The sequence below is a fragment of the Netta rufina genome (assembly GCF_964035555.1).
Source record: "Netta rufina genome assembly, chromosome: 13".
In the NCBI taxonomy this organism is placed as follows: domain Eukaryota; kingdom Metazoa; phylum Chordata; class Aves; order Anseriformes; family Anatidae; genus Netta; species Netta rufina.
Window position 1 is genome coordinate 11,793,508 of NC_140136.1, and position 23,572 is coordinate 11,817,079.

The window sequence follows — 23,572 nt, forward strand, 5'->3', positions numbered from 1 at the left end:
GAAAATTCATTAATATTTCAGATCAAGATTTTCAAGCTCTGGCATGCAAAGCCTCAAGCACACACTAAAAAAGTCACATAATGGCAGAAAATGAATATTAAAAAGGTACTAATTTTGTAATATGACAGTTAAGACAAAGCTGTTTCCTTGTGACTGTTGAAAAAAATAGCCATCTTTGCTATATTAATGGAATTACTTTAAAAAAAAAAAAAAAAACTTGAAAATGACCGACCTTTGTGTCAGTACTGCCTGCCAAAAAAAGACTTGAACTATAATTGGCCTTCATTTCCTTTAGTGTTGTGCAAAGCTTGTCAAACATGCAAATGTTTCTGCCAAGAGCTGGGTTGGATTTCCAGGAGTCCTATTAACTGTACCATTTGGATCTCCAATTTCAGACACCTGGGAAGTCACACAGCACTTTTCAGGAAGCAAGTCTTCCTCACAGATCTAAGAAGAGGGAAAACAGTTCCCCGTAGTTCTAGAACATTTCTACAATGCAAGAGAAGCGGGGGAAAAAACAAACAAACAAACAAAAAAACGCAAAGGCTGTTACTCCACTTCAGTCTAGACATGTTCAGCATGTAGGAAAGAGCCACTGGCACGATGTTTGACTGACCCCAGCTGGCAATGCTGACCGTGTTCAGCCCCACTCTATCTGATTAAGGATACTGCAAAGCAACAGCCTTCCCTTCCTCACAGACAACCAAAAATTAATCAATGTAAAGACTCACATTTTTAAGTCAAATTAAACTATTTACAAGCTCAAGTTTCCAAGTCCAAGACAGAGCAGTTAATAATTAAGGGGAAAAACTATTATTTTTTTCTCTCTGAAAATGAATAAGCACTTTAAGTTACCTTGGGAACTGCAGACTAGCTAAATAAGCATAAAGTATATTAGCACGTAGAACAGGAAAAATGATGTTAATTCTTTCCCAGCTTGTGAATTGTTTTTAGAAAGCCATCATTCTTTGCACCTTAAAAATTCTCTGATGTGGCTGACCTCATTCCTGCTGTGGTTTAGGTTCACTGTAAGCAGTAAAATCATACGCAAGGATTTCATTTCTGTTACCTTCCCACATGTTTGGCAACATTCACTAGGGAGCAGCACTGATCAGCCGCTCTGTGTAGCAATCAATGAACCGTACACCATGCCTGGGACCAGAGCAGTGACTTCCCAAATGCATTGCCGTATATAAATTCAGTTTAAACCTCGAGGGTTGGAGTGCCACCATTCCAGCAGGGTTCTGGCCATTACAACATCACAACACTGAGCTAACTCTTAGAGAAGAGAGGTGACCGATTATTTTTGACTGCTGGAAGAATTCCTTGGTGCAAGCAACACGCAGTTTGAGGGCAGCACCAGGGCTGGCATCAGAAAACACCCACAGAAGCACAGCCGTCAGCTCTGAGCGTGTGTTTGCAACAAACAAGTGCCCCAATACACGGTGTGCTGGCTGAGCCATAGCTGGCTGACAGCCCCCCAGCTGCTTTCTCTCTTCTTCAACAGGACAAGACCTGGGCAAAGATAACAACAGGGAGATCATTTAGCAATTGCTATCATGGGCAAGACAGACACGGCTTGGGAAAGATTAATTTAATTTATTGCTGATTAAAATCGGACAGTGGGAAACAGAACTAAAAACACCTTCCCCCTACTCCCTTCTTCTTCCAAGGCTCAAATTCACTCCAACCCTTCTACTTCCTCCCCTCTCCAAGCAGCACAGGGGGATGAGGAACGCGGGCTGCAGCCAGTCCATAACTTCATCTCTGCTGCTCCTTGCTTCCCACACTGTCTGATCTGGGGTCCCTCCCACAGGATACAGACCTTCACGGACTGCTCCAACACACATCCTTCCCACCAGCTGCACTCCAAGTTCTTACTGCTCCAGCGTGAGCCCCCCCCAGACTGCAGTTCCTGCTAGAAAGCCTGCTCCTGCTTCAGCTCCTCTTACAAGCTGCAGTTACTGCCAGGAGCCTGCTCCTGCGGGGGCTCTCCACACTGCAGCCTCTTCCAGGCCACGTCCACCATGGGCTCTTCCAGGTGCTGCAGCGTGGAGATCTGCTCCACCATCATTCCCCACGGGCTGCAGGGGGACAGCCTGCAGCAGGGGCCTCGCCACAGGCCGCAGAGGAACTGCTGCTGTGTGCCTGGACCACCTCCTGCACTGACCTGGGGGGCTGCAGGGCTGCTTCTCTCTTCTCAAACCTCCCTCTCACAGAGGCTGTACAGCATTTTTATCCTTTCTTAAATATGTTAGTACAGAGATGCCACCAGCATTGCTGATGGGCTCAGTTTTGGCCAGCAATGAGTGTTTTGGAGCTGGCTGGAACTGGCTCTAACACAGGGCACCTCCTGACTTCTACACAGAGGCCACCCCTGCAGCACCTCCACTACCAAAACCTTGACTTAGTTGTATATATCGGGTTTATCACAGAATCACAGAACCCTCTGGGTTGGAAGGGACCTTAAAGGTCACTCCAACTCCCCTGTGCTCTCTCCCAGTTCTTCATCTACCACTCATGAACCAGAAAACGTTACCTCTCAAATGGTCTTAAATTATTGCTTGCTAATGCCCATGAGATTTTATATATATGTATATAGTATGTTTTCCTGTTTGAATTTCCATCAGTAAACAGCTGTTTTCATAGATGAACTATGAGCTATTCTTGACACAAGCTAGACTTACAAAGTGGGATAAGATCCTAAGTTTGAAAGCCCCTGTTGTAAATATATATATACGTACAGCTGTGAAAAGGATCATTATCTTTTCATAAGGCAGTCCATAGCTTCTCGTTTGAACAATTAGTTAGTATCAAGAGCACCAATAGAAGCAAGCGTCTATTAAGAGCGTAGTGAAAACACAGCAGCCATGAGGTAAGCTTTCATCTCACTGGAATAAGGAACATTTGTATCACGCAGAATACATACCACATTTTATTTATTTAATGCTCAAACATAAGATATAAAACTAAAGGATAGTCAAATTACTTATAATAATAATAATTGGTGAGATCCAGTGGGCTGGCATGACAGCCACGTCACAATGTCAGAAAGTTCAAGACAAAGTCAACTGTTTCTTGCCCCAGGAATTTCTTGTGGAAAACCATCACATTAGGTTGTTCCATGTGACTGCTCAAAGTTATGTTCTTCCAGTAGGTTGTGTTCCCACCCACAGGGCTCACCACTTCCCAGAGGACCACATTGATTTGCTGGGGATCACTTTATTTCCACTCACAGCAACTGGAATCAGTAGCTTCCTGTACTCCATTGGCAGGTAACGCTCTATCAGCACATGCAACGGCATCTTGTCTGTCACCAGCCTTTGTCTTTGTGCAAAAAAAAAAAAAAAAAAAAAAGGCAGAGAAGAAACAGAATTGTTAGTACTACCACTCAACATCAGAATAAAGTTTTTAAAGTTCTCTTGCATTGACATTTTCACATTTAATATCTGAAACACACAGGCTATGGCTGCTTGTGACAGAAGAGCTATACACTTCTACTTGCACGCAGCCATCTCAGGTGACGTGTTAGGTCCTGCATACGGTGCCAATACCAGACTTGTTTACATAGGAAGTGGACCAGAAGAGTCACTGCAGAGCAGCTTCCCACAGCAGTGTTTTCCACAGTGCAAGTCCGCACATGGATCTAGAGCAGTTCATTACTTTTTAAATTCACAATCCACCTGGCAAGTGATAAATTTTACTATTTAAGGACATGCACAGAATGATGCAACAGAAGCAAATATCCCATTATCCAGCAGATTTTTTATATGCTATTCCCAATTCAGAAGTGGTTGGCATTTTCAAATCATGTAGTTTACTAGTACACCATTTAGCTGACTGCCTCCCAAAAAAATCTCCTAGTATCTCCTATTTTCACAGAACGAGGAAAAAAAAAAAAAAACAGCCTTTATCCACATTTTCTTTCTGGAACAGAAATACTATTCTTATTCATGAACTGGCAACAGTTCCTGATCTCTTAATGATGCAGCAGAAAGACAAAAAAAAAAAAAAATGAAAAAGGCAGAATAACAAGAGAACAGAATCCTCAAACCTGGCCAACTAACTCATCACCCCTCTCAGCCTGTTCGCACTACTTTCAGCAAACACCTGTCAAGTGTGAAAATAAAATCTCTAGATTTGGACAGCAATAGATTATTACTCTTAAGCAGCAGCACCAGCTCCAGCTACACAAACCCAAGCAAAAGCATTGTCTTTAATCAGGTTACACCCTACAAAATCCCTCAAATGACTTTAAAGTAGCATCTGAAGGAAATCCTTCCAGTGGATACTAGGGATACCAACTCAGATGACTTTAAATGAGGAGTGTGAACTGACTCAGGCCTGAGAGTTTTACAGAGAGCTCCCCAAAAGAACAAATCCCTCATGTTTTGGTCACAAGACAAAGTAAGTCCAGTCGTGAGATGGGGGAGCTGAGGGAGCCCACGGGAAGAGCTGCAGTGAAGGGGTTCTGAGAACAACTCATGCAGGCTGCTGGCCACTCCACCAGGAGGGTCCTGAAGTGGCAGTAAGGGAAATGCCAGTGTTAGAAGCCAGGCCAGAGCGCCCTTTTCCTGCTCTGATGAGGAGCAATCGGTTTGAAGCCGAACTATTAGATTCTGCAGAAACGGAACGAGTGGGATTTTGTTCAGAGGAGCAAGTCGAACAGCAGGGCATATGCAAATGCTCATGATTTCAGTTGCAAATGCTTTAGCAAAGTAATCCCTCAGGGATGCAAACAGTGCAGCACAGCACAGCCTCCCGCTTAACTGTTGTTACTCTCCTGCTTTTTCTACCTATACCACACACTTCCCAGCCTTAACTGTTGACCCTAGCACACATCCCCTTCCTCTTGCTACCTGTTTCTCAGACTCCTGCACTTCCAACCCCTATTTTCTCCTGCCCCCTCCACCCCCCTCAGCTTGGAGTATAAAATCCCAAGTCCATAAATGCCTTTTCTGGCACAAAAAGCCAAGCTGCATCACGCAGAGCAAACCACAGGACACCACGCTTACTGCAGAAATACTGCTAACACACAGCCAGGCAATGATGGTTTAACTGGGCTTACTTCTGTCACCACAGAACACCAGGACAGGTTAATGACATCCCTCCTTTACCTTCTCATAAGGAGTTCCAAGTCAGCCATCTCCACTGTCTTCCTCCCTGCATGGTGGGCATAAACTTCCAGATCATCGCTTAGCTGCTTGAAGTATTTCTCACAACTGAAAGAGAATGGAGGACAGAAATAAAACCAGGCTGTGGGGGGGTACAAACACCAGCCACTCACTTCTGCGGGGCAAGTTAAACTGCAGCAACTCACTGTGCAGGTCACAGCCTGCCAGGGGAAAACTGGGGGAGAAGAACCACTCCAGCCCAGGGAATGAAGTTTGGCTTCTCAGCCTGGGCTTTCTGGACCACTGGTATCTGAAGATGGCAAGCTGTGAAACAGCTGCGTATTTGACAGCCAGAACCTTGCCCAGAATTCCCACATGCAAGAAAAGGAGTAAACCGGCACATCAACGTTAAAGATGATGCTGTTCGACCATTATCCTGAGCCATCCGGCTCACTGAGACCGCTAATGGTATCAGCGTGCTGTTAGGTAGAGAAGACTGTGAATTGTGCAGTTTGTACCCCTTTGGGACACATGCTAGAAGCTCCTAGAAGGCAGCACTGTTCACCAATACCCACACAGCAGCCAAAAGCACCTACCACACTTCTGTCCTTGTTTTAATCACACCCCCTGGAGATTTCCCACTAGCTGAGCAGCAAAGGGTTTAGGGAGAGCTGTCAACTTACCATCAGGTCTCTGGATGAGTTTGTTATTTAAGGAGAGAAAAGGAAGGAAAAGAGGACCAAGAAGAGTAGTAGGAAGAAGAGTTTGCTGCTGCTTACCATTTTTCAATAATTTGGTAGGCATCTCTGGCCACCGGCATTTTCGCATAATGCCTAAATATCTGCTTTATGTAACTGCTTGCAAGTGCAGGCTCACGCTTCTTCTTTTGTGACTTTCGTGAGGTCTTTGGAACAGGTTTAGCCCGCTGTGGCTGCAGGGGAGACCTTTGATGGAAATTGAAAATTCACACATCAGATGAACAAACACAGCACTGGGTACAGGCAGAGAACGCTGAGCTGAGCTTGGGCAAACCTTACGCTGAATTTGAAGGGGTTAAAAGAACTACCACAAGGTTAAAAGAACTACCACAAGCTCTTAATTATTTCTCCCTCCCAAACCCTCAAAACCCTGCCACCCACAGAGCACAGCCTTTGCAAACTGTTCACATGACACTACAGCCTTGGGAGAAGCAATTCAGGTTCAAGTTTTCCCAAGATTAGCATGCTACCATAAATAGCCAGCAAGCTACAGTTCTCTCCAATACATAAATGCAACAGTGCTACAGCTCCCTGTATTTTTCACTCTCCAAGACAAGACAAAGTTTGATGCAGATACAGAGGTGGCCTTGTGGGTGCAGAAGGGAGATTCTGGTCTGCAGGGCATGCTCAACAATTCTTGGTGGTTGACAAGACTCAACAGAAGCTCTTCCTTTGATACAGTTTCCTTCCACAAAATGGGAAGTGTACAACTTTTACACTAATAGGAACATTTTGTTTAGCCTGAATTTTTTTCTGTACTTTTTTCCCCTTATGCAACTGTTTTCTGACCAAGTCCCAAATGAAACTTCTACTGTTTTCCAGTCTAAAATATATATAAATAAAATAGTGTTTTTGATTAGAGCAATAATTCAGCATATTCTACAAGCATCATTCATCTCTGTTCACAACAGCACAGGACAAAAGAATCTCATTTTATTGTTTATTGCTTCAATAAATTGACTGCGACATGGGCTAGAATGTTTCTTCTGTTCCCTAGGATCTACTGTTACCGGTTCTCCAGATGTCTTCACCAAATTTCTAGTTAAAAGGCTGGCAAAGTTCTAACTATTTTAGAGTAACGAAGGCCAAAGGTTCACTTTCTGCCTCAAAGCAAACTTCATTTTACACTCATCACATGGCAGGTACATACAGCTTTGGGTTTCAAAAGTCAATACAAACGTGCCATTTAATGTGATCGTTGTAATGTAATCTATAATTCTCCCTCTCCTGCAAGGGCTTCTGCATCCCCTACTGAAGGGGCTAGCCTGCACCTCCTACTGTCTAGTGCTCCAAGGTAGCCTAGCAGCCAAAGAACTGCTAGGAAAAGGTTTTGGTATTCAGCTCAAAGAAGCATTAAATTATCCATTTATTCCAAAGCTTTGAGATCTGCTCTGGGAGAATGCTCACATTTACCTGATAGAATTCTTTATCCAATCACTAAAGCCCTGGATGAACTAACGAATTCAGGACTGCTTAGTCCCTGCTACATCTGATGAGGGACAAAACAACCAACAAAGCTGGGTTCTCCATGCAGGACAGTTGTTGGGAATGCAGATCTCTGGGCTCTCTCCTGCTACTTGCACCCCCAGATATGCTTTTACTGGGCCACTGCTGAAGGTTGCTTATACTTACTCAGTAGCAGCAGGCTTTGCAGAACGTGGAGTTGGCAGCAAGGGAAGTGGACGGTAGGCTGGGGCACGGACAAATGTGGGTGTCTTCATGGAACCCTCTAAGGAGAAAAAAGAAGTATCAGTTACTATACTATCTATTTTCAGTGTTCCTGCAGCAAGCACCACTGCAGCAGCAGACAGAAGTCTAGCCAGCTTTCCACATCTGCTCCGGTGCTTCTTCTGAAGAAATATTTCCGTGTGCTGGAGGTACATGGAGCAAGATGCAGGGGCAAAGACCAGTTATGCTGAGGCTTCTGAAGTAAATTTTATGATGAGAGTGAATAATTTCTTTTTTTTTTCCCCCCCGTTTTTCTTTCTCTCCTCCAACGAGACCTGGAAGATGCTACTCTTACCGTTCCATCCTATCAGCACCACAAGGCTCTCTTCAGCCAGATCGTTTCATGTCCCCATGCAGATGGGTTACAGATACACGCATTCACACTGCTGTAGACACGCTAAGAACACTCACAGCTTTCCTCATGCACGAGTGTACCGAATCAATTGTCATGTTCTTAATAAAGCTGAATTTCCCCATAATGCCTCAAATCCTGGCAACGGGATTCTTTTAGGATGCCCTTAGCTAAGTTTTTTATTTCAGGGTATATTATATTTTTTAAGACTAAGACCAACCCCAAGCCACCGACACATTCTGAGTATTCGCAGATGTGGCCTTAATTGAACTACATGTCCTTCTGAATAGCACAAGCACTCCTGGGGCAATGAAGCAGGCTGATACAGTATCTACGGAACTTTTACAAAACGTAATTCCTCTCAGCTTTGTGGAAAAATCAGTCTACTCTTCTGGTTATCTGGAAAGGAACTAGGTAACTACACAAACAGAATGGATTTCTAAATCACCTTTCAAATCCACAGTATCATAAACAGCTCTGAAAACAAGTTCTGTGCTAAAAAAGTTTTTAGTGCAGCATGAAGATAGGAGTCAGGAAGGAAGAGATATCCTGCACTTTATCCTAAGACCATTTTGCACTCATTCTTGTACACTGTGTACGTTTCCACTATCATTATCTCATAAGTACATGATTACCAACAGAGCACCAAGCCAGTAACAACCTACACTTCCCTCTGGCCCTCAAATACCAGCCAACAGCTTCCCCTGGACTATCCGATGGACTAAACAGTTGATCATGTTATTATTCCTTCAACTTGTTAGCAGATATCAGAGGGAAAAAAATCTTAGTTGCCTTCTGCTGCTGCTGCAAAAGTTTTCCCTACCTTCACTCTCCTGGCCTTCCATTTCAACTTCATCCTCAGTAGATTCTTCTTCAGGACCATCCAGTTGTCCCATGACAGCTCTGTCTTCTAGTAGTTCATCTGCTTGCTCAACAGCTTCTTCTAATGGCTTTGTCCCAGATTTTTCAAAGGAGGAAAAAGCATGAGAATGCCTGCTCAAGCTTCCAGCTCTAGCACTTCTGGCCATTTCTGGTTCTGGATTTTTAAAACAGAAAAAATGCATCACTGTAACAAGTATTACATCCAAAATTTCAGGGCACTCATAAAAATGAAACCCATCTTCCCATTCCTGACAAGTTGCCACCTATTATATTCTATCGTCAAAGATTAGAATGTCAATATAGACATCTATATAGTCAATATACATGTAGACTCTTGGGAGATCTTGATTTGCCAACAAATTCAAAGGGGCTCCAAGTTTTAGCAATCTTTCCTTGACTCAAATTCCCACAAGTAAATTAAAGAAGCTTTCTGCAACTATGTGTTTCTAAATATTATTCCCAATAATATTTTGGCTTCCACTTGAGCAGTAACACAGTCTTTCAGCTGAAATGTCAAAATTAATTGGGTATTTTTCCAGCATTTAGCCCAGACTGTAGATTGCAGAGAGTTAACAAGTCTTTGTCCTAGCACTGATGCCAGTAACGCAGCTTTAGAGGTAATTTGATTGTTCTCACCAGGTTTGGCAGAGTCTTGGTGTTTAACACTGCCTTCTGCTACTCCCTCTTCTTCTGGAGTCATAATTATCTGTGATTCTGCTTTTTCTGTCAGTTTCTTCTCTAAATGTTCAGAATATCCAGTATTTGTATGATGTTCCATAGCTAAAATAGGAAATACCATCATCAGTCTCACCCACAAAAAAAAAACAAAAAACTGAACGCTGGTGGTTGATTGTAACAATCACTAAAATTTACTTGATGAGTAAACTCATTAATAGCCATAGGTATAAAAAAAAAAAAAAAAGGGAGGCAGAAGCAGCTCCCTTCCAAAAACTGACAATGCACAACTTTTCCTGAGCTTGCCACCTACTCAGGGTACACACTAGATTCCGATGAAGGAAGCAAATTTACTTCACCGTAACCAGAGCTCCTCCAGATCTATCCTTTCTGTGTACTCTCACTTCTGGTGATTATGTGAAAGAACTTTTTTTCCTCTAAATCTAGCAATACCTAGTGTTTGCGCCCACATTCTCCTTCCCATTTTCAGCTCCTGGGTATAGATGGCTAACCACATGCACACTTTTTCTGAATGAACAATGCTGGAAGAGATACATCGCACTCCAAAGAAGAGAGCACTTAGCAGTGTTTTGACCATCCTTGACAATCCTCTAGAAGGCAGGATGAAGAGAAATAAAAGGACACGTGACATGCACGTCCTTAAAAACCTCAGCTACTGAAGTACTTCTTTACCCTACATACTTAAACTATCATCCACACCTATTACCCCGTAGCTCAATTCCAGCAGAAATACACACAAGTCATTACTTAGAAAAATCTTACTAGGAACTCACTGAAGGATTTGGAAAGCTCAGCTAACCTCAAGGGTAGAGTCAGAAGCCATAAAAGTGGACTTTTACCATCCTGTCTAGTGACTGGGAGGTTTCATGCTCAAAAGTACAAGTGCCAAGACCTTGGAAGCCCCAAGCCCTGGTGAAAAGGGCAAGGAAACTTGGCCACAGGCAGAGCAAAACTCAGCAACAGCAATCTTATTCACCAGAATATTGTCTCCCTACAGCAGCGTAGGGGAAAATCTTGCCTAAAGTTAACTAGCTTTGTGGGGAAAATGCAGAAGCTCAACACTAAGACTGCCTGAGGCACACAGGCATCAGTGATACTCCTACGTGACCAGACTACTGCATGGATACAGCGCTGTAACAGGGAGTACCAGTTGCTATTGATATATTCATGTCTAGTTTTTACCAACTTCATCGGCTGTGCCTGGTAGCAATACCTCCTTCAGTTTGGTATAACCTGCCAGCTGTCTGTGCTCTTTGCTCTTCTCTAGTTTCTGCACTGACTGATCGTGGAGCTATTTGTTTCAATTTGTCTGTTGAATCATCTCCTCCACGCTTGCTCAAGGGTTTTCCTTTTAAAGTTCTTCTATTTCACTCCCAGAGCGATTGTCTTTTTTCCAGGCGGAGAAGTCCTTATATTTTGGCATTCAATGTATAGAAACTGCTCCACACAATTATCATTATTGTTAATGGCAACTGTTTTTCTCTGCTCCTTCTCTAGTTCTGTTAAATCTGTTTTGAAATGTAGAGGTTAGAACTGCACATGGTGTTCAAAGGGAGAGCATGACAGTTGTTTCCATAGTGACACAGTGATGCCTACTATTTGTCATCTCTTCCTTTCATCATTTTTGTTATTTGCTTTTCTGACCAAACTCTTTTAAGCTGCCATTTGCAGAACTTTAACAATTCTGAGGTGACTTTCATCAATCTCAAGAGTCACATCCTGTTGAAACTTCACACTTCAGAGATGCACCCAAGTAAAACTATAAAAAGGACAAAAGAATCAAGACTATAGACTGCCAATTTTATGCAACCATTATTTTAGAAACACAGAGTAACTGCTGCCTTAATGAACCTCTGCATGGCTGCCAAGTTTTTACTGACTTTTTCTATGGCAGAAGGATTTCAAAGAAAACAGAATGTGCTTGTGAAAGCAAGCAACTTGCATGATTTTGTGGATGCCTCATCCCTGGAAGTGCTCAAGGCCAGGCTAAATGGGGCCTTGGCCAACCTGATCTAGTGGGTGGCATCCCAGCCCACGGCAGGGGGTTTGGAGTTAGATGACCTTTAAGGTCCCTTCCAACCCAAACCGTTCTATGAGTTTATGATTTGCTCTCTTCCAGGAACAAAAAGGTCAGTATGAGGCCCCACATCTTTGTTACAATCACTGTTCCTTACGGCAGGGCAGCCTTGAAGCCCTTGAAGAGAAAAACGTGCTGGTAGGTACTGGAGGAAAGTAAAGGCCAACATGGCTTAAAAAAATATAGCAAACATTAAAATGTGGACAAGCAAAAAGTGATTAGCTGGGCATATCCCTTGCCAAGAAAGAGTCAATTACCCTTTCTCCCTCCCTACAGGAAGATGAGCAGTGCCATGGAACTATACAAGAACACAAATTTACTCCATTTGCAGTCGCTGTGAGCAAAACAAATACTGACAAAGGAGCAGATGAGTGAGACACAGCCTGCTTTTAGGAAGCTTGTCTGGAAATGCTCACAGTCTCTCTGATATGATTTGAATTAAATTATCTCTAGGGTCCACTGCATAATAAAGTCTTATTTCACTCTCCAAGTCACCGAAAACCACTTTTCTCTAATCAGACTGAAGTACTCCATTACTTTGCAACACTGGAAGCAATTCTTACCCTCTCTGGAAATCTCTTCCTGTTCTACTTCATTCACTGCATTAGCCATCTCTTCTTCTTTATCGCTTACATCTAGTTCTTCAATTATACGGGACACAACTTCTCGCAAAGACATGCTGAAAGATCTCCTAGGCTTTAGAATGACTGGGGATCTACTTGAACTTCTGGATGGCAAAGAGGAGCTCCACCTATTAATAGCTAGAAATTGAGAGCATTAATGCTGCCCCTGGTATTTTCTTACACTTTCATTTCTGGTAAATAAGAAAACAACCATGCAGAGAGAGGAATACACACAAAGAACTGCTCTTACTTTCCTCAAAACAGTTTCAAGAGTTTGCACTGTGTCTTAGGAATCAGCTGGAAAAGCCCTTGCAGATACATTTTCAGATCATACTGAGGAGCAAGATGACATTAGCTACCTTTGGTAAAACAAGAGAAATATGTAATCATTAACTTTTGACATTAATGGCTTACAAACGCCAGCATCTTTTAGACATGCTCTCCTTCTCCCTCCTTTTCTTCTCCTTTAATCCAGTCCTGTTTCATGTCCTCCATGTGTTATCTATCCATTTGTCCTAAAAGTTCCTACCACTGGACTCTTCAGAGCAATTAGCCTTTTTCTGTTCATTTCTTCCCTTGTTCTTTCAAAACAACTTTTCCCACCAAGCTTGCCACAGGCAACCCTCCAGAAGCAAAGTACGGTGCAATAGTCCACCAAGACACCAGGCATTATTTAATGAATTCCTATGTTTCCAGTGGCAAGACCTGCACTCCTGGCTCAAGCAATACCAAATAAACAACCATTCTTTAAATGCTGTTTATGTGGTCTGTGGGAAAGGAATTCACAGGTGGCTTTGCGCTGTTCCACATGTGCCTGAATTAGAGATAATGAGGAAATAAGCAGTAGAAACAAAAACTTGAGCATGGTCGAGATAAATTAACTTGGCTACAGTGTTAAAGATGAGCTTTGGGCAGTGGCCAATTGCTGGCTGGCTCCAGGCGTGTGTCAGAGGGTCTCTAACCGATTGTACGACCACTTTGGGCACGTGGACAGCACATGGGGTTACAGGGAAAGTATTTGTAGTGAAGGAAAATGGCAATAAAGGCCTTCTGTTCAAGAGCTATCAGGAGTTCATGTCTTTCATCCCTTCAGTGGCCCTTCTGACAAAGCATCATAAAAAAAGAAAGAGAAACATTAGCTGTCTGCACTTCAATCAAAACTTAGGATTTCCATGAAGAACTGCACACAGCTATTCATTACAGCAGACCCTGCCCTGGCTACCTGTACCAGGGTCACGGAGCAGAAAATGTCATGGGCCACACCTCGGGGTCTGCCCTGTGCAGAATGAGAAAAAGGCGCTCCCATTTACACAGTCAGAAGACAGCTCAGCAAAGAGAATTAAGACAATTAAGGGAACGGTGCACCTCTCCTATGAGAAGGGGCTGAGAGAGCTGGGACTGCTCAGCCTGGAGAAGAGGAGGTTTGGGGAGATCTCACCAATGTCTGTAAATACCTGAAGGGAGGAGCGGGGAGGACAGAGCCAGGCTATTTTCAATGGCACCCAGTGCCAGGGCAAAAGGCAGTGGGCACAAAGTGGAGTACAGGAGGTTCCTTCTAAATGTCAGCAAACTCTTCTGTGCTGTGAAGGGAACCAAGCAGTGGCACGCATTGTCCAGAGAGTCTGTGGAGTCTCTCTCCTTGGAGAGGTTCAACAGCCACCTGGACGTGGTCACTGGGCAACCTGCTCTGGGTGGCCCTGCTGGAGCAAGGTTGGCACCAGATGGCCTCCAGAGGTCCCCGCCAGCCTGAACCACGCTGTGATTCTGCAATTTCAGATAATACCTGCTACCCCCAGGTCGTAACGCATAGTACTCACTGCCAGCCACCTCTTCCGAAGCAGAAAGCTGTTCCATTGGCTCACTCTGCTGGGAATGGCCTTGCTCATCTTCTCCGTTGTTCACAGATGTTTCCTGTGATACATGAGCCATGTTGTCAACGTGTTCACCGTCATTTATTAATTCTTCCTCAGAGTATCTTCGGGTCCTTCCCTCATCTGTGCCCACACTGGATACCCGGCCCACAAGCCTTCCTTCCTCCTGAGTTGCGTTAGAAATCTCGCTTCTCTGCACTGGGGTTTTTGATTCTGACAGCCGTGGTTCAAGAGCAGGAAGTTTCTTTTGGTTCTGTTCAACAGACTGAGGCTGAACAAAAAGCTCTGTGTTATTCAGCATGATTTCTGCATCGCTTGTTGCCGTGGCTGCTTCAATTATGGATGCCGTTTGCAATTCCACAAGATAGTTCTGTGCTGTTTAAAAAGTTTTAAAATAAGTTTTAATGTGAAAAACTGTTCGAGATCATAAGGACACACATTTAGTACCAGGACTTGCATAATTCAAAACCTGAGTTATTTAACAGATTTTCATTCATCCCCAACAGAAACTATAGGGCCACTGGAGAGTGATGATAACTTCCTCTACCAAACCATCTCCCCAGTACCCACAGTCACAAACACAAGCCCACACAGGAAACAATTTGTGTGGTGTTATTACCAAGCTGAATGGAGCACATTAGAAGTGCATAGAATTGAAGAAGCTACGGGTGCAGAGCCTTGTTTTAACTCTTGCCTCCCAAATTACATTTGATTTCCATGAATATGTTAACAGCCTTTAAATCCTAAAATACAGATCACACTGCAGTAACCGCTTCTAGAAGTCACCATATATAAGGCCCTCCCTCCCAAAACAGAAATAACAGCACAAAAGAAACCTTTTCTCTGCATGTTCTGTTCCACTCCGCCTTCAAAAGCTGCAATGTCAATAGCTTTGTGATTCTTTGGCCTCCGTAATAAGCCTCTCTTTTCAACAGTGTCTGGTGCAAGCACGGAACCAAGTGACATGCGAAGAGATCTGTAAAAAGGGGAAGGCGGAAATCATTTTCAAAACCTGCACCCTCCCCTTTTGCCCTCAGATTACAGACATAAGGCCACTAACAGCGAGACATTTCACAAACCCCTTAGCTAGGAAAAATTTCCCCCCCCAAACCCCTGGAGATTACACATTAGTCTTCTTTAAGCAGATATTCCAATCTCATCACCTAACATCAGAATATTTATTACAGGAATCAGGAAACAGACTGGCTTTACAGCCTCCTACCCAGAGTGGACTGCAACAATATATCTGACCAAAGGCTCAGGAATCTTTAACAATCAAATAATTAAAAAGGCAAACACATATTTAAGAGTAAAGATGTCCTCTAGATAAGAGCAGGGAAGTAAAAGAAATTTAGTGCAAGTCTAAAAATCTGCTGAGTATCAGTACTCACAGCAAACTACCACTAAGAACACAATGTAAACTTTGTGGTACAGGAACTAAGATAACAGCATAAAAAGCATGGGAAAGAACACATCTGAATGTACACATTTTGTACCTTAATCAGATTGGCCAGCTTAGCTATCTCTTGTCCCTCATCCTAGGCAGCCCAGTCAAAAAGAGGGTTCAGGGTAGAGAGGATTAAAAAACAGCAAGTACAGCGTGCAGCCTTATGAAACACCTTGCATGGGACCACAAGCAAAGGTTGCAGGGAGAAGCCAATTTTGAAATTTTGCCAACCATGTCTGGGATCTTTAGCATAGCACAAGTGCAACAGAGGAGAAGAAATTCTTGACTTGCCCACAAGCCCTTTAAAGTCCAGGGAAGTTGGACTGAAGACTGCATCGATGCAACTGACGCAGCAAGTCAACTAACAGGTAGAGACACCATACTAAGGTAAATTATGCACTGACTTACTGTTAGAAACATGAGGAATAGAAGGGAAAAAAAGGCGTGATCCTAGTCAGTAAAAAGAGGAAAGGCAACACGTTCATAAGAAGGCAGGAGCAATAGCAGCAATACAGGCTAGGCCAAGCTGGGCAAGCAGTACAGAGCCACAGTTTCAGAAAATCACAGGGCACATCATGTACCTCCTTCAAGTTTCATACCAGCGTGGGATACTAACACAGCTCTTCATTACAAATCCAGTTACCTATCATGTCGTTCACAGCTACAGAGGTGACGAATTAAGACAGCTGTAATTAGGACAGCCAGAAGTTAAGACATTTTGTTTTAAACTCACCGAGCCAAAGTGCTGTCCAGCGTTGAATGGGCTAAAACAAAGTTGGTAACGTATTATTTGAGAAATTACTTGCTACACAATGCTCTACAGAAGTAACATAACAGATCTTCCTGTTTCTAGGAACAGTTATGACATAATTCTCAAAAGCTACATTTCAATGAGAACAGAAAGAGACAATAGGTTCACTTTACAATTTCTTGACTGCATTCCTGAATTACTCATTAAAATTCTAATAAGCAGTTTCTAAAAGGGTGATAAAACAAAGGCAATTTAGCCTGGCACATGCTCTCATACTCAGTAATATTAATCCTATCACATTAATAGCAAGATGCTAGGGCCTCAATCACAACTCTTCAGCAACCCTTTATCTTCCATCATTAAAGCATCTGGAAACTTTAGAAACATCGCTAGCTACTCCAAATTGTCAGGGAAAATGTAGCTCAAACATGTTCAACCCACAAAGTCCCAAAAGCAGACCTAGACAGCAGTGATCTTGCTCATACCAGTAAATACCAGAGCACATCGCCTCTGCTTTTTACAGAATTGCTCCATTTCTTAGCAATACAAAGATGTTTCAGAGCATGCATCAGGCTAAAGAAAGGTGAGTCAACTTTTTGAGCACAGGTGAGTCAGCGTGGGCTTTGGCTCCAGATTAAAACATTCAAATATAGGTGTCTGTGTGCCCATTATAGACAAACAATTAATCAAACGTAGGTGTCTACTCCGGGCTGGGCTCAATCACTCTCCACTGACTAAATCTCATTTAAAGTTTAAGAGCACTTTAGTTACCCAGTGTACCTGCAGACACACAGACTTAGGGGTGTGGAAATCGGAGCCGAATCTCACCCTTCAATTCTATTCCAGTTGCAACTGCCAACGGAATATGTAAACTCAAGTGATGTGTTTTACTTTTCTGTCTCTGGAACTAAAATGAAAGTGATATTCACCGTATTTACAAACTTGATATCAAGGGAAAACTTATCCCAATACAAAATATTTATTTTTATAAAATTCCAAGTCACTTTTTCCTCGGACACAGACTGAGTAACTTATTTGACAAAAAAAAAAAAAATCAACAAAACCTATGTAGCATCTTCTATTTTTGATTTTCTGAAACTTTGTGGGGTGAGACTTCTACCTTTGGAGATGCTTCAAAACTCAAAGAGCACCAAGGTGGAAAAATGATCAAGAAGTCACATACAACTAGAGAAGAGCCAATGATTTAGCTAAGAAAGAACTGTGTTATTTTCTCTACTATCCCCTTTGCAGATAATGCTGCAGTCTTGCTTCCAAACATCCAACCACTCAACGGAGAAGTTACTAAGAGCTGAACTGCAGTAGATGAAAATGAACTGACAGCAAACACAGCAGAAAGCAAGATAATTTCAGACTGTGGCCTTACCTTGGTTCTGAGGAAGTCGCTTGTCTGCTGCTCTCTCAAATTCAGAAATGCTGAGTTTCTTTCTACTCCTAGTCATACGGAATGTATTGATAGATGTATCCTCAGGAACAATGTCTGGCAGTTGCAGTTCCACCCTACCAAAACAAACCAAGCCTTTAACAATGGACATAGTCATTTAGGTACCCTAGAAACAGTGCATTACAGAGTAGATTCCCTGTAAAGCTGCTAAAAAAACAAATGGAAATTATTTGTCCTTGCTGCAGCAGAAATAAGGAACTAGTCAGACTACCTCAGCAAAGGCAGAAACATCTCATTCCCTCCTACCAAATCAAATTTCACAAAGTAAAAAAAATCAAAACTGAAGTGTATATTCAGAATGACAGGGCTGAGAAACTTCAAGCTAAAGGGGAAGATTGGCTCCCAACAAACTCCACGGTTCTCTTCTGTTGACAGCACACAGCAGCAATTAAATTTGTCAAACCTTACGTTGTAAACAAAAAAGCCATAACCACAAAACATTATGCATCACAAACACACAGGTGCATGGAATAGATGCATTATATGCCAGTCAGGCACAGGATGGGGATCAGAAGTTTTCAGAGTTGCCTTGTTTTCCCCCATTACTGGGGAGTTCCAAGAATCCCCCCCATGAAGCTTGTCAGTGAATTGCTGCCAGCCTCTCACAGTGTCCTGCAGAACTACAGAGCAGCAATCCTCCTGCAGCCAAGAGCGCACGTTTCAGGAGCAGCAGAATTCTGCATCCTTTGCTGTGACAAACATGTCTTTGATATAGCAAGACCAGTGAGGTGATGATCACAGAATCATAGAATCCTCTAGATTGGAAAAGACCTTCAAAAATCTAGAAGGAGCTGAAATAATATTGCTTCTCTTTTTGACTTAAGAAAAACAAGCTACCACACTTACAGAAAACTCAGACTTCCTCTATTAAAAGAGCAGAAAGACAGAAGTCTGCTTAATATTTTTACAGGACCTATTTAAAGTTGATTATTGTCAACACAAAAAGTTTAGTTATAAAGGCAAAGCAAAGGAAATCAAATTGTCTATAACAGGCTATTCTACTTCGTAGTAAGAAAAAAGTTGGGACAAAGTGGCTAGAACTACTAAAAAAGTTGGAAGTTTGGACAAAGTGGATAGAACACATTAAGATCTTCAACCACTAGTGGCTTTCTTCTATTTAACAAAGCGGAATGGTCAGGCTTCTTAGCTCAGCATATTAAAGGAAGCTAAACATGAAAACGGCAGCCGAACCTCAGGCAAACTTCACCTCCAAACCACCCTACAGGAGATCAAGTAACCCTTAGCAGCCCAGTACAAGAACAGTTAAGAAGAATTAACACTATAAAAAGCAACAGCAACCTGTTTTCTGAATAGTAGATGTGGCAGCCACTCATTCCCACGTGTTACTCCCCAGCATTATCAGTACATAACCTGTAACCTTGCAAACAGGTGAGAACTTCTATTTTGTTACAGATTGCTGTTAGAGATAACTAAGGTGAGCAGACTTCCATTTGGAATCTTATTGTATCCAGCACTTCCACTGGAAAACGCTATTAAGAGTCTGCATTTAAAAAGGGGGACTAGGTACTTACATGCTGGAAGTCCTCCGGGATGAGGGTTCTGACGGAGCATCTTCTGTTTCTTTGTGGTCAGCTATCAGAGGTGCTAGAGGCGAGACTTGTGGTTCTGCGAACAAATCAAAGCATTTTTTCCACAACCCAATCTAACAAGAATATCAAAAAGCAGCCGTTGTGGTTTATCCCGCCCAGCAGCTCAGCACCACACTGCCCTTCGCTCCCCCCCAACCCCCCCGAGCACTACTCACGGTTGCGGATGACCCTGCGCAGCAGCATCCTCGGCGTGTCATTATCCACATCGGGGAAGGCGGCGGGCTGCTGCCTCAGCAGGGCCCTTCTGGCGGCGGCGGCGGCGACAACCCTCCCGGAGCCGGGCCCGCTCTGAGGGCACACAGCGGGGACACCTCAGAGCCGTGCCACGACCGCCCCTCACCCCCCTTATCCCCCCATCCCCCCGCCACCGCCTTACCCGAGGCCGGTCCCCGAGGCTGCGCCTCAGGCTGCGCCTGGACTCGCGCCGCGCCCTGACGCCGTCCATAACGCCCGGTAACGGCCCCAGTAACGGTAACGGTCACCGGTAACGGCCCCGTCACCGGTAACGGTCACCGGTAACGGTCACCGGTAACGGCCGCTCCCGCCTCCCGCCGAGCCACCTCTCGCGAGCGCGCGACGCCTCACGGGAGGCTGAGGGCGGGAGGAGGCGGGCCCCGCCGCAAAGCCCCCTGGGAGCCGTAGTCCCTGTGCGCAGCGCATTGTGGGGCGCGTAGTTCCGGCGCGGCGACCCCGAGCAGCGGCGGGGCTCGGCCACCCGCCCGCCCGTTGGGCGCGGTGCATTGTGGGCCGCGTAGTTCCGGTGCGGCCTCGGCGGGCGGCGGGCGGCGAGAGGCCGCGGTTGGCCTTGTGGGAGCTGTAGTTCGGGCGGCGGCCCGCGCCCGCTCTCCCCCGCCGCCGGGGCCTGCCGCGGCCGCCCCCCCGGCCCGGCCCGTTCCCCCCTCTCTCACCTCACCTCACCCCCGGAGGCCCGGCGAGGCGCGGGGCCCGGCCTCTCGCCATGCCGGGCTTCACCTGCTGCGTGCCGGGCTGCTACAACAACTCGCACCGCGACAAGGCGCTGCACTTCTACACCTTCCCCAAGGACGAGGAGCTGCGGCGCCTCTGGCTGAAGAACGTGTCCCGGGCGGGCGTCAGCGGCTGCTTCAGCACCTTCCAGCCCACCACCGGCCACCGCGTCTGCAGCGAGCACTTCCAGGGCGGCCGCAAGTCCTACCTGGTGCGGGTGCCCACCATCTTCCCCCTGCGCGGCGTCAACGAGCGCAAGGCGGCGCGGGCCGCACGCCGCCCCCGCCCCGCTGCCGCCGCCGCCGCCGCTGCCGCCGCTGCGGCCGCCGCAGCCGCCGCTCAGGGCCCCGGCCCCGCCGCCGAGGCCCCGGCAGGGGGCGCGGCCGAGGACGTGAAGCCCATCGACCTGACGGTGCAGGTGGAGCTGGGGGCCGCGGCGGTGGTAGCCGGGCCCGGGCCCGGGAGGCTGCCGGTGGCGGTAGGGGTAGGGGAGGAAGGTGCGTTGGAAGGAGGCCCCCCGGACCACTCGTACTCGCTGTCGTCGGGCACCACGTCGGAGGAGCTGCTGAGGAAGCTCAACGAGCAGCGCGACATCATCGCGCTGCTGGAGGTGAAGATGAAGGAGATGAAGGGCAGCATCCGCCGCCTGCGCCTGGCCGAGGCCCAGCTCCGTGAGGAGATCCGCGAGAAGGACCGGCTGCTCCATGCCGCCAGCGCCGGGGCCCGCAAACGCCACGGCCTCTGAGGGCAGGGGGCTCCCCGGCCCGGCCCGGGGCTCCCCGGCGTGGCAGAGCCTCGGATGGACAGAGTGGAGACGGGCCCGGCTGTGTCCCCGCTGCCCCGGGCTCCCCCTGCCCGGTTCCCCCCGCCCCGCCGCCGCCGAAGCCGCCCCCACGGAGCCCGGCCCTTGCCATCGGATCTGACCGCTGCCGAGGAGCTGCCAAGCCCCGTTGTGAACACGGTGCTCCCCCGGAGCTAACGCTGCCTGCACCGGGCCCTCCAGCATCCCCCGTGGGCTTGGCAGCGGTGGAAAGAAAGCATTTGTTGTGGTTTAGGGTAGAAGGGACCCCGTGTCACCACTAAGTGGACGGAGGGGATCGGTTTTCAGCAAATAAACTGGCTCCTGTGCTCGGTGAGGTAACAGGAACACTACCCCCTGGAGAAGGCCTGTCTGAAAGCATGGTTGGCACTATACCTGTCATAGGAATGAACAACAATGTTTTGCTTGGCCTCGCTTAGCAGAGGCACGAGGAAAGCTTTAGAAACCCTCTCAGGGTGATGTGTTTCTTCAGTAAATTACTGATGCCATAAAAGACTGCCGTTTCTAGTGTGAAAGAATCCCTGAGTTAAAGAGTGCTCTTGTACTATGTAGTTTTTGCTTTCTCTGCAGTACATACGTATTTGTTACAGATGTCTCGATGCTCTCAACACTAGCAAGGATTGCGGTCTGGTACAAAGAACCTGGTGGCATTTGACGGCTGTAGTTTATCTCGTTGGCTTCAGAACTCCCTCTCGTGAACCAGAGGCTTTGTAACGTGTTGGCATTTAAATCCTTGGCTTTCGTTCAGCGCACTGGGATGAAGCAGAAGCGAAGCAAATTTATCTGCAGTGGTTGCAAACCCTTGCTGTCTAATCCTAACCTAGTTGGCATGACTAATAATCTGTACCTTAGGCAAGACCTTACTGAAACGCGCTTGTGTGTTCTAAACCGAGATGTAAGAGTATTGTAACAAATCGACGTGGAATGATTGTGTAGTTTCTGTTTCTAGCCAGCGTTAGTCCCCTCACTTGCAGCGGCAGGAAACCAAATCAAAGTTGGCTAGAAAGCTGGTGGAGTGAGGGTAGCAAGGTTACTGCCTTGGCCTGAGCACGGATTCATGGATTAGCCAGCGGAACGGATACGTCGGTGCTCTCCAGGAGGAGGGCATCTGGCGCGCCTCCGTGGCTCTGTCTCTGTGCGTGCTTGGGGGGCAGTGATGTGTGTTGAAAACAAAAGGCAGTTCACCACAGTGTGCCCATAATTCCTTCTGAGGGAATGCCCAGACGGCTTCTGGGTCTGCGAGATCTTCTTCCTCCTGTACTCAGAATGTGTTACGCTCGGTAGGTCGGGATGTCAATTTTACTAAATTTTATATAAGTATTTTCTAAATGTAAAAAGTATCTTTAGTTTGAAAAATATTGTAATCTTTGTAACACTGGCTAACATAGCTTTACAACTGTCTGTTTCAATGCTCTCTGTATGAGTGAACAAAAGGGCACATTGGCGTTTGGTAGCTGGAGGTTTCTCTATCGATCATGTAGCCAGTTCAGCTAAAGGCATTGGTTGTCAGAGCCTGCTATGTGATGCATGGGTCATTTCGTTATTAACGTGTGTACTGAGTTGGATGGTTGACCGTGAGGATACTACAGGTCTATTCATGTACTAAGTATTTCCCGTTATTTCATTTTAATTTATTTTCTCCAATCTGATATGTAGCTCGAACTTCAGCTCTGTGGTGTACTGGTTTTCCTGCAAGTCAAGTAAGCGGCAAGATTTTTTTTTGTTTGCTTTTTTTTTTTTTTGTAGGGAAAGCAGATACCTGCTCCACCATCTGATTTAGCATATGGAATTGGTCCAGCAGATCTATGCTCCCATGAAGACAATAGGCAGCACAACGTCTCTCCTTACGAACGAGACCACTTGTGCATCCTAGCTTCTTGAGAACGTGCGTGTTGTGACAGTCATGGTACTTTTTTTTTTTTACCATTGGAATGCACTTCAGGATGTTCAGCCATTTGGCCTGCTGGACTGGTTAACTGCTGGACTGTCTGACTTCTCCAGGTTACACTGAGGTGCTAACATGCTTAATTTTAATAAAGTATATTTTGTTTTGTTATGTTTCCTGCTTCCATGCTCTGTAATTGTGAAGGATTCTCAGAGGGGTTGTTCCTGCAATTGGACAGCTATCGTTCAGTGTGTTGCAATGTGTTCTGTCCAAAGTAGCAAAATGTCCTTCTGTTTAACCAAAGGAACTCTCTAATTTCCCGTGAATAACAATCCATTTAAAAAATTAACATTGCATTTTTGTTGGCAGTAGTAGTTCTCCAGCATCCTCATCTCCGGACATCAAGTTTCCTTTTAAATACTGACTCACTGCTTCCACCCTCTCAGTGGGGGTCAGGTTTTATCAACATGATAGTTTTGATTTGCTAAACATTAATTTCAGAGGCTGACGTACCAAATGAAATTAAAACA

The 23,572-nt window shown here is 45.4% G+C and overlaps 1 protein-coding gene across 3 annotated transcripts; it reads right to left on the reverse strand.

The window, feature by feature from the left end:
- Positions 1–2,922: 2,922 nt before the first annotated feature.
- CENPT (centromere protein T) lies at positions 2,923–23,232 on the reverse strand. Of its 3 annotated transcripts, none has more exons than XM_084294464.1 (14): positions 20,546–23,232; positions 19,527–19,659; positions 19,294–19,387; positions 17,684–17,817; positions 16,282–16,312; positions 14,938–15,077; positions 14,048–14,476; positions 12,171–12,368; positions 9,471–9,614; positions 8,776–8,988; positions 7,505–7,601; positions 5,894–6,058; positions 5,118–5,222; positions 2,923–3,327 (listed from the first exon to the last, which is right to left on the reverse strand). In XM_084294464.1, exons 1-14 carry the CDS (start codon positions 21,341–21,343, stop codon positions 3,180–3,182), a joined length of 2,829 nt encoding a protein of 942 aa, XP_084150590.1. In that variant the 5' UTR covers positions 21,344–23,232; the 3' UTR covers positions 2,923–3,179. The 3 variants fall into 3 exon arrangements, with proteins under 3 accessions (XP_084150590.1, XP_084150592.1, XP_084150591.1); XM_084294466.1 differs by lacking the exon at positions 20,546–23,232 and adding an exon at positions 19,748–19,938; XM_084294465.1 differs by lacking the exon at positions 12,171–12,368 and having other exon boundaries at positions 20,546–23,230.
- Positions 23,233–23,572: the final 340 nt, after the last annotated feature.